This window comes from Lytechinus variegatus, chromosome 18 (genome assembly GCF_018143015.1).
Source record: "Lytechinus variegatus isolate NC3 chromosome 18, Lvar_3.0, whole genome shotgun sequence".
NCBI classification, from domain to species: domain Eukaryota; kingdom Metazoa; phylum Echinodermata; class Echinoidea; order Temnopleuroida; family Toxopneustidae; genus Lytechinus; species Lytechinus variegatus.
Window position 1 is genome coordinate 20850413 of NC_054757.1, and position 11086 is coordinate 20861498.

General features: G+C 38.7%; 1 protein-coding gene across 1 annotated transcript; it reads left to right on the forward strand.

Annotated features, from left to right (window-relative positions):
* The first annotated feature begins 2217 nt into the window (after positions 1-2217).
* Positions 2218-3374, forward strand: LOC121432271. The gene is made up of 2 exons (XM_041630132.1): positions 2218-2332; positions 2824-3374. Exons 1-2 carry the CDS (start codon positions 2252-2254, stop codon positions 3166-3168), a joined length of 426 nt encoding a protein of 141 aa, XP_041486066.1. The 5' UTR covers positions 2218-2251; the 3' UTR covers positions 3169-3374.
* Positions 3375-11086: the final 7712 nt, after the last annotated feature.

Genomic DNA, 11086 nt, shown 5'->3' on the forward strand with positions numbered 1-11086 from the left:
CCGTACTTCAACCACGTCTGTTCAGTACCGCGACCACGTCTGAGTCCGTACTGCAAGTCTGCAACCACGTTTGTTCAGTACCGCGAACACGTCTGAGTCCGTATACTGCGACAACGTCTGTTCAGCACTGCATCCACGTCTGTTTCCGTACTGCAACCATACTTACATCTGTTCAGTACCGAAAACTACGTCTGGTTTTTCGACCATGTATGGGTCCTTCTGCAGTCAGGCTCTAACGACCCTACCCATTGGCTCTGCTCTACTTGTAGTTTTCACCGTTGTCTGCTCCAGACCTCCGACCGTCTGCTTCAGACCAGCAACCATCCGCTTCAGACCAACCTGTCTGCTCCGGACCACCAGCCGTCTGCTCCAGACTCCGGACCGTCCGCTTGCAGACCAACCAGACTACCAATAGAGCAATTCCTGGTATAGTTTCTTGCTGGCGTGCAAAAGACCAAACATACAAGGAAATCTAACAACAGTCGTCGCCTAGGACTAGAAATCCATCCTAGGTTTCCCCGTGGAAAGACGTGCGAACGATCATATAAATCATTTCGATCGCATCCACCAACTTTATTTATTGGATAGCGAATCCAAATCAATCTGCATACTCTACGTGCAATGCACCCCGTAGGCGCCGTATATCAACTGATCATCGGCATAGCCACACGAGTATACAAACTTACTGTACTTTTGCATTAATTATACAATATCTGTTACAGTTGACCTCTGTTACAATCTTAGAACAGCTATAACTTTGCTCTCTGAAATCGGATATGTATGAATGACATATCAAATTAAAGCATTTATTTTGATCAAGCTAGTGATAACCACAATAACCATTTAAACATCTCCAGAAAATTGTTATTCCACAAAAACGGTTAAGACATGCATGACTTTCATGTTCTTATCTATGTCATTATTAGTGCAGAAACATGAATGTAATATTGCCAGCTACGACAAAATCATTATAAATCAACCAAAGATAATTTTCTACACACGAAATAAAATCCATTTTTGTGACAATATTTAAATCCTACAATGTGTTGCCCGAATTGTCTAAGTGTTTTTCACACCATATGTATTAATTTTTTTTGCAACGGATACAAATATTAATGTTTATATATGGTGTACAATTTGTTTTTGTTTGATGGAAGTGAAATAAATATATTTGAATTTGAATTTGTTACTGAAGAACATATCATTCGTCTTTTCCAGGTTTGAGTGATATTTTATTCGCCTTAATCTAGTCAGTCACATGTTTAAGTTCTGATTTTACAATTCTTATAAGTTGATCTACGTTATTATTGGAAAAGAAAATGCTCGAGTCGTCAGCAAACAGTATAAATGTTAGTAAATTTGAACTTGTTAATGTCTTTAATATAAGCAATAAAATGGAGAGGGACTAGTAAACTTCCTTGAGGTACTCCACATGTAATTTGAAGAATAGAAGACATTACATTGTTAACTGATACAACTTGAGACCTGTCTATTAGGTAGCTCCTGAACCACTCCAAGGTCTTCCCCCTTATACCATAAAAAGAAAGTTTAGGAAGATGTATTTCGTGGTTAATGGTATCATAGGCCTTGGAGAAGTCCAGGAAAATACCAACAGTATGACCATGGGCGGTAATCTGTCCCAAAAGGTAGGGGGGACCAGGAGCTGGAAAATGTGACAAGCAAAAAAAAAAAAGGTTATCACCAAAAGTGTAAGATCAATAGTCCAAAATACATGTATTATATTCATTGTGAATGATGAGTTTTTCTCCATCATTAAAGACCAAAAATAGTAGGGGGACGTTTGATATTGTGTCCCCCTACGTCTCCCCTGCTCCCATCCTGGGATTTCCGCCCATGAGTATGACAATTCCCTTTATATGAAGTAGTGATTTTAATGATAAAATATTGATTTTATTGACTATATAGGGTCCGCTTTTCCGACAGTGGCGGCGACGGCGGCGTCGTCAAATAAATATTAACCGACGTTAAGTTTTTAAAATGTCATCAAAGGACCTAGTTCATGCAATTTTTACATATATTTTCTAATTGATCTGCAATTGAAGCTACAATTTCATTCACAATGTATTGAGTCTAATGACTCCCCTCTCACTAATAATCGCTGATTAACAAATTCTAGCGTTGGATTAATACTATTCAAACCAATCTTTTCTAAATATTTAGGATAGACGCCATTCAGGAGGCCACCCCAAATGACGTCATATCCGCTGAGTCAAATAGCAACACCGTTGTCATGGTTGCAGACGAGATACATACCACAAATGCGAATGAGGACCAAACCGTCAAAGATGGCCATTTTCAAGAACAAGATATGGTAAGAATTTGGATGTTTGCTATTCATAATATAATGATTCGTTATACGTGCATAATGCTCCATATAGGGGCTACCGCTATTCATAAAATTTCACCAGGGCCAATCAATTGACATGATGATCACTGCCTTCTAGGCTCGCGCCAAAGGACCCCACGAAAAAACAAAAACCACAACTAGACAATATCATAATAACATAAAAATTAAACTAAAGTTTGACATGAACAAATCATGGATCCCTGTATAATTTTTCTGTTTCAATTTTTTTTTATACTTTACTCACTTAATTAGTGTTTTTCCATTTGTTTAATTCTATATTCCTTTATTTGTCAGTTATATGTATATCATTATTATCATAAATAAAACATTTTTTGTGGGTAGTTGATTGAAATAGACATGATAACGTTTTTTTCAACATAACTTATTATCATCCTATCCTGTATACCTATATTAAACCATTGCAGACCTCTCAATCCCCTCAATTTGATCATCAGGAGAATGGCGATGACCCTAACGCTACCGAACAAGCCAAGGCCGTTGAACCCAGACGCAAGGTGGATCCAACATCGGCCCAGCCGGAAGACAAGGGGCACCACGTGACCCGACTTCTCTTCATCATCACCGTCATCTTCTTGCTGACATGGTTCCCGAGCATCGCTTACGAGTACCTGCCGACGAACCTGACGATGAGCCGGGAACACACACTCAGTTCCACCACCCTCCTGCTTGTCCAACTCAAGCTATCGAACCATTTCATCAACGTTTTCGTTTACCTCGCCGTCAACGCCAAGTTTCGCCGGCAGGTTCGCGAACTGTTTTGTTGTTGTAAATGGAGTTAGACATAGATAAAAAGATGTGGGCGAGAGAGAGAGAAAAAAGAAAGATGGAAAGCTATTTTTTTCTTTATTATTGAAAATTATGCGCCATCTATGTAGTTAACTCCTTCGAGGCGCAAATAAACACGAAGCATTCATATCTAAATAAGGATATCTCATATGCGTTGTCCACTTACTCTCATGCGTTATTATTCTAATTGTACACACACATGCACTTTTTTCGACATGTTTTTTATTAACGATTTCATTCAAATGGATTATATAAACTCTAGATGAATACAAAAAATGCAAATCTCCATTTTATATCAACAAGGATGTAAGGAATATGTATATTTACAAAAAAACTGAAGCAAATAAGGAAGGAATGAAATTCCTTAAAAATATACTTTTATATCTAAAAAAAAAAATAACAAACTGAGCCCCAAACCCTCTATGTATTTTAATGATAATTAATATTGAATGACTGATGATTTGCAGCCTATCTATGAGATGAAGCACAACAAGTCATTGTTCATCTAGAGAAAAACCAGATCGAGATACCAGGTTTTTATGTGCCAATTTTTCTGTAGCTTTCAGGGCATTTTGATGTGAGAAACAAAGCCCTTCTGTACTTGTTGAAAATAGCTGCTGAGTGACATTTATCTTAACTTCATTCATGTATTGATTGCTATTGGTGGCTGAAAACTGAAGGCTACATCTACATGTTATTCTGTTTAGTCTTCTGTATTGGACTCTTGCCCTTCTCTTGCCCATCATATTGATGATCACAATTTCATATCTACGATGCATGAAGCATTATTAGCGGGTTTGTCAGTATGTTAATGCTTTATGGCTTGTGGTAAATAATTAAATTAAATTTCTCGATACGAACAAGCCTACTGTTCAACCAGCTATTTTTGACTTTGTAATGATAATCTGATATTGGTCATGCCCAGGAAGCCCAAATTTCCATGTGGCCTATGTCACAAGGCAGTGACTTGGAAGTCAAAGGGTGTACAATGTGAAGGACCATGTGAACTGTGGTTCCACTCTGAGTGTATAGGACTTAACTCCACGGAGTACAATACTTTTGGAAACAGCTCAGTGGTCTGGATATGTAATCATTGCGGTATCCACAACATAAGCAGATCCAACCTCTCTGTCTCAGGACTGGCTGATATCAGTGAAGAAAATGCCTACAGCTCCCTGGATCATGATGGTATTGAATCGTCTACCTCTTTATCACTGGACGAAAGCTTTGACTTGCCACGTCGTGCCTCATCTCCAACCAGACCCAATATGGCACCACTTCGAAAGGCTACAAAAGCAAAGGGACGCCAGCTACGAATACTTAATGTCAACTGTCAAAGCCTTCGGGCCAAGAAACTGTCATTTCAAGTCTTCATCGCAAAACATGACCCAGATGTCATCCTAGGTACAGAGTCGTGGCTTTCAAATAACATTCTAAATAATGAAATTTTCCAAACTGAAATATATGACATCTATCGGAGGGACAGACCAGGCGATGCCCATGGAGGTGTTTTTATCGCAGCCAAGAAAGATTTGATTTCTAGCAGAGTCGAAGAACTGGAGACAAACTGCGAGATTGTATGGTGCAAGCTTGAGATGGCTGGATCCAGGACGCTTCATATTGCATCATACTACAAACCACACGAAGGTGATGAAACCAGCCTGCTTGCGCTTGAACAATCACTGTCAAGATTGAATTCAAGTCAGCTTGTTGTCATCGGGGGCGACTTTAACCTTCCAGGCTGGGACTGGACAAGCCAGACAGTGAAAGCGTGCAGCCATCCTGCTCTTCATCATAAGTTTGGGGAAATGTTGGATGATCATGGCCTTACCCAACTTGTAGAAGAACCTACAAGACGGCATCACACTCTGGACTTGTTCCTCACCAACAATCCCACCCTTGCCTTCAACGTGTGTGTTCTTCCTGGCATATCGGATCATGACTGTCCTCTGCTCACCTTTGACATGAAACCATCAAGAAGACATCAAATGCCTAGAAAGGTTCCAGTCTACAGCAAAGCAGACTGGGAAGGGTTCAAGGACAGCATGTCAAAAGTAGCTGATGAAATATCATCCAAGCTCGAGGGAGCCTCCACTAGTGAATTGTGGGACATATTTCAAGCAGGAATCAAGAATGGTATAGAGGCACACATTCCTCATGCAATGTTGAAGCCCAGAGCCAACCTACCTTGGGTGACTGCAAGAATTAGAAAGCTCATCAAGAAAAGGAGTAGGGTTGTCAAGAAATGTAAAAACATCTTGAAATCCAGAGGACTTCTTCCATATAACCTTGAAGAGTATAGTAACAGTCTTAAGAAGATCATCCAGTCAGAGATCAGGAAAGAATACTGGAAATATCTTGAGTCTATCTTTGATGGATCTGATGATGAAGACAATCAATTCATGGCCATGAAACGATTTTGGAGCTTCATTAAGTTCAACCGAAGTGACAGTGGAGGAATTTCCCATCTTAAATCAGCTGGAAAGAAGCTTACTGACCCCACTGATAAGGCCAATGCACTCAACCATCAATTCCAATCAGTATTCACTGAAGAGACTCCAGTGCCTCCTGACTTGCTTCCCCCTTCTTCGCCTTATGAAACCATGCCAGATGTCATCATCACAACGAATGGTATCAAGAAACTGCTTGACAACCTGAAGCCAAGGAAAGCACCCGGTCCTGATGGCATCACTCCTCGAGTACTCAAGGAGCTATCAGGTGTTATCGCACCGTCCCTGAGGGATATCTTCAGGAAGTCCTATAGCACCGGGGAGATACCAGAGGACTGGAGAAATGCCAACGTAGTGCCTGTCTACAAGAAGGGAGATAGAGCGGAACCAAGCAACTACAGACCCATCTCACTAACTTGCATCGCATGTAAGTTGATGGAGCATATCCTTGCAAGTAACATCATGAAGCATGGAAACCACCAGGATATTTTGTACCCTCTTCAGCATGGCTTTAGACAACACAGGTCATGTGAGCTACAATTGTTAGGACTGGTAAGCGATCTGACCAACAACCTTCAAGGTGGAAAGCAGACAGACATCTTAGTGCTGGACTTTAGCAAGGCTTTTGACAAGGTCGGTCACCAGCGCCTTCTCCGGAAACTTGAGTTCTATGGAGTTAGAGGACATAACAACCGCTGGATTGCTAACTTTCTTCATAACAGGAAACAGCAGGTGCTCCTGGATGGTCGTAGTTCATCTCAAGTCGACGTAACTTCAGGCGTGCCACAGGGCTCTGTCCTCGGCCCCTGTCTCTTTCTCTACTACATCAATGACCTGCCTGATCAACTCAAGTCAAGAGTTCGACTGTTTGCTGATGATGCTATCATCTACCTCACAGTTCAGTCAGATGCTGATGCTGACCAGTTACAACAAGACCTCAACAGACTATGTGAGTGGACCAGTAAGTGGATGATGGAATTGAACACCAATAAGTGTGAAGTCATCACAGTCACCAGGAAGCGAAACAGGATTGTACACCAGTATAAACTCAAAGATGCTATCCTTACTCCTGTAGAAGCAACAAAGTATCTTGGTGTCACTATCACATCAGACCTGAAGTGGAACAGTCACATCAGCAATGTTTGTCAAAAGGCTAACAACACCCTTGCCTTCCTACGAAGAAACCTGCGAGTAAACTCTCCCAAGTTGAAAGCTACAGCATACCAATCACTCGTCAGACCTTTGGTGGAATATGCATCTACTGTCTGGGATCCATCAACCTCCAAGAACATCTACAAGCTTGAAATGATCCAACGCAGAGCAGCTAGATTCACGCTGAATCGATATCACAACACATCAAGTGTGTCATCGATGCTGCAGGAGCTAGGATGGACATCCCTTCAACAACGACGGGAAATCTCTCGCCTTGTGATGTTCTACAAGATCCACAACGAGCTTGTCCCATTCAACTCTGATGCATACATCACCAAATGTACCAGATCAACAAGAGCTGTTCATACTCAAGGATATCTGATGCCTCAATCAAGGACCCAACAACATCAATGCTCCTTCTTCCCCAGAACCATCAAGATGTGGAACACTCTCCCAGTAAATGTTGTGACAGCACCATCAACCGAAGCCTTTCGTCTGCAACTGACGAAAGGCAACAACAGCTAGATCAATACCTGTTTTTACTTGCACCATGTATATATTTGGCACATGCACTTTATCCTTGTGACACACACCTCACCAAGTTCTGCAAGAATCTTCAGGATTGAAGGAAGCAGACTACACAGAAGAAGAAGAAGAAGAAGGAAAGCAGAAATCAAAATACACGTATTGTCATTGCATCCCATTTTTTAATCAAGCTTCAACATAACTTTACATAATTATACACACACCCACCTTAACACCAACACACACATGCACATACCATGCATAGTAAACAAACAAATGAACGTTTAATTTTTCGCGAAATGGGATACAGAAAAAAAAGAATCTGCAAATAATATTGATATAAGAGAAGGGAAATTGAAAAGAACTAGTAAAAAGAAAAAAAGTAAATCATCAACATTCACACACCGATTCACACTCGCGGCTCGGTGTAAAAATGGCAGAGGTAAATATGACAGAGGTAAAAATGGCAGGTAAAAATGGCAGAGGTTAAAATGACAGAGGTAAAAATGGCAAAGGTAAAAATTGCAGAGGTAAAAGTGGCAAAGGTAAAAATGGCAGAGGTAAAAATGGCAAAGGTTAAAATGGCAAAGGTAAAAATGGCAGAGGTAATAATGGCAGAGGTAAAAATGGCAAAGGTAAAAATGGCAGAGGTAATAATGGTAGAGGTAAAAATGACAGAGGTAAAAATGGCAAAGGTTAAAATGGCAAAGGTAAAAATGGCAGAGGTAAAAATGGCAAAGGTAAAAATGGCAAAGGTAAAAATGGCAGAGGTAATAATGGTAGAGGTAAAAATGACAGAGGTATAAATGGCCAGTCTAACCCCCAGGCCAAAAAATCAAAAAAGCCCCTCAATGTACCGTAGATTAAATAAGAAAGGTTCTGAGAAGAAAATTACAATTATGTTTGACTAATTGAAGGGTAACATTTTGAAATCATACTGTAGATTTTCTGCACCAAATTGATAACTCCCGAGATGGTTTTTCTTAATTTGTTCCTGGACTTACATTCACAGCCTTCTCAAGTCAAATCGCTCTTCTAATAATAAAATGTGAAGCACACTTTGGATCCCAAGTATTGTACTTAATTCATTAAAGGGGAAAGACACCCTGACATAAACATTTATTGTAAAAAAAGCAGAAAATAATTAAAATGATATTGGTTAGGGTTTAAGGGAATCCATCAAAGCTATTAGAATTTCATATTTTAATGGTGACGTCATTTCCGAGCATTTTTTTTTTCAAATCTGGTGTAATAAAAAATATCAACGAAATGTCATTTAAATAAAATGAAAATGTTTTTATTGTTTTTCATTTTTTTTTCAATTTCAATTTATGTCATTTACAGCATATCGAAGTAAAGTGGTCAAAATAATTCAAATAACTTATATACAGACAATATTAAATTACAATATGTACAATACATTTTTCTATAAGTTGAACCAAACAAAGTATTGTATATTAGCAAAGTATCATTACAGGATAAAATTCTTAGAAGATGGAGGGATCCACTAAAAAGCAGTGCTTGTATTGCGTGGACCCCTCTAAATAATTATTGTAGTATATGAACATACACATCATTTCACATCCGCTCCTGAAAGGCTTTTTTAGTAATCATGAACCACGGATTAAAAATTTGAGAAGTATAGTATAATATGGGGCACCTGCTCGTGTATAACATCACAGATCAAAAACTCAAACTTCTAATAACTTACTCAATCTTTGATGGGTGTTTCTGTAAACCTTCACCAATAATTTTTTCTGCTATATTTACAGTAAATCAGTTGTCAGGGTGAATTTCCACTTCAAAACAGGCCGATAGAATTGTACCTAAGAAAAGCCTATAAATTTGAAATAAAATCTTTGATTCGCTACACATTTCCAAATTCATGCGATAACTCCATAGACTAGCTGCATTGAGGTAGACCCTATTGCTCTGAAAAATTAAACACTGATTGCTATTATCATATCATTTACAATAAACTTTATAAATATCAATATCTATTCTGATCCATTATGATATTGAAATATGAAAAATTACTTTTATTACAGTACGTTTTGTTATTTTTCTGCTTTCCAAGTAATGCAAGTGGTTCGAAGAAATCCCGAACTTGTCTATTGCAGTGTGTTAATGGTAGCGCACATTTTGGTGTTTACATTAAACCTTGTTTGGTATGTATGTGATGAAGTGCTGTTCTACTCTACGAATGGCCAAGATAAATCCTGTCATCACTCACTCATCGAAATCATGTTGGCATGAAAATGCTTGAGTTTAATCATGTCAACGATAAAGTATAGAGCTCACCTAAAATGAAAAAAAAAAATCTAAATAATATATTTTCAGTTCATAATGCTCATTCCGTCGATAGGATTCCATTCAAGGCCAATAATTATGACCGATGTTAACTGGAAGGCTCAGCCTTTTCCTTATTGATGTAGCAAGTCATGATCTATACCTCAGGCATTTTAAACTCTGCCATATTTACCTCTGCCATTTTTACCTCTGCCATTTTTACCTCTGCCATTTTTACCTCTGCCATTTTCACCTCTGCCATTATTACCTCTGCCATTTTTACCTCTGCCATTTTTACCTCTGCCATTTTCACCTCTGCCATTATTACCTCTGCCATTTTTACCTCTGCCATTATTACCTGTGCCATTATTACCTTTGCCATTTTTACCTCTGCCATTATTACCTCTGCCATTTTTACCTCTGCCATTTTTACCTCTGCCATTTTTACCTCTGCCATTTTCACCTTTGCCATTTTTACCTCTGCCATTATTACCTCTGCCATTTTTACCTTTGCCATTTTTACCTCTGCCATTATTACCTCTGCCATTTTTACCTCTGCCATTTTTACCTGGCACCACACTCGCACCACACTAGACACAGCCCACCTATTCGCATTCAAATCTCTTTTCACTTTCAGTTTATCCCATTTCTGTAAATGTAAACTTATTGTTGCCTGACTTTGTTGCCAGGCGTCTTCCTTCCTCTATACAACCCATAATATATTTTTGTAATTTTTTTAATGAAGGTACCCGACCTTCAGCTCTGGAATTAAATATTGCATATTTATTGCATATCTAATAAAAGAATAACAGAATTGACACATTTAATTCTAAGAGAATTTCCAGGTAATCCTAAGAATATTTCCCTCAAATTCAAAGTTCTTAATTCAACTAAACAAAAATGATCAACAACGAATTGCCACAGAGGTTTAAAGGGAATGAAACCTTTGGAACAAGTATAAGTTTGTGTCAAAACTGAAAAATCAAAGAATAAGAACAAAGAGAGATTGAGAAAAATCAGACAAATAATGAGAAAGTAATGAGCATTTGAATATTGCAATCACTAGAGCCATGGAGTCCTCCCATTGGCAATGCGACAAGGATGTGTGATGTCACATGTGAACAAATTTTCCTTTGATGGACTATAAAATACTCCCAAAATTTCTCTTTTTGCTTTTTCTTTTAATATGGTGATACAAAGCTGGGACGATCTGCTGTTCCACTTCACAAATTTTCGACAAAGACCTCCCAGCTGTTCATTGTTATTCGTTAAGCATTTTCAATGCATTATTCTATGTTCTTGAGAATGTTCAGCTCCGCGGTGCAAAAACTCATTGGCCAGTAATTCTTTAGTCGGGTTTAACTTAAACTCAGGTTTAAAGTTGTGTTTTAAGTATGGATGGCCAATTGTTACATAAATCGCTAACAGTAGAGATATCATATTTCAGCTCATTTGGCTCTTATATCATTCATAATTGTCTATAGGAAGTACAAAT

Coding starts and splice junctions, on each gene's coding strand:
- LOC121432271 (XM_041630132.1), top strand. CDS start 2,252: ATGGTTGCAGACGAGATACATACCACAAATGCGAATGAGGACCAAACC. Junction 2,333..2,823: donor ATTTTCAAGAACAAGATATG/GTAAGAATTTGG, acceptor TTTGATCATCAG/GAGAATGGCGATGACCCTAA.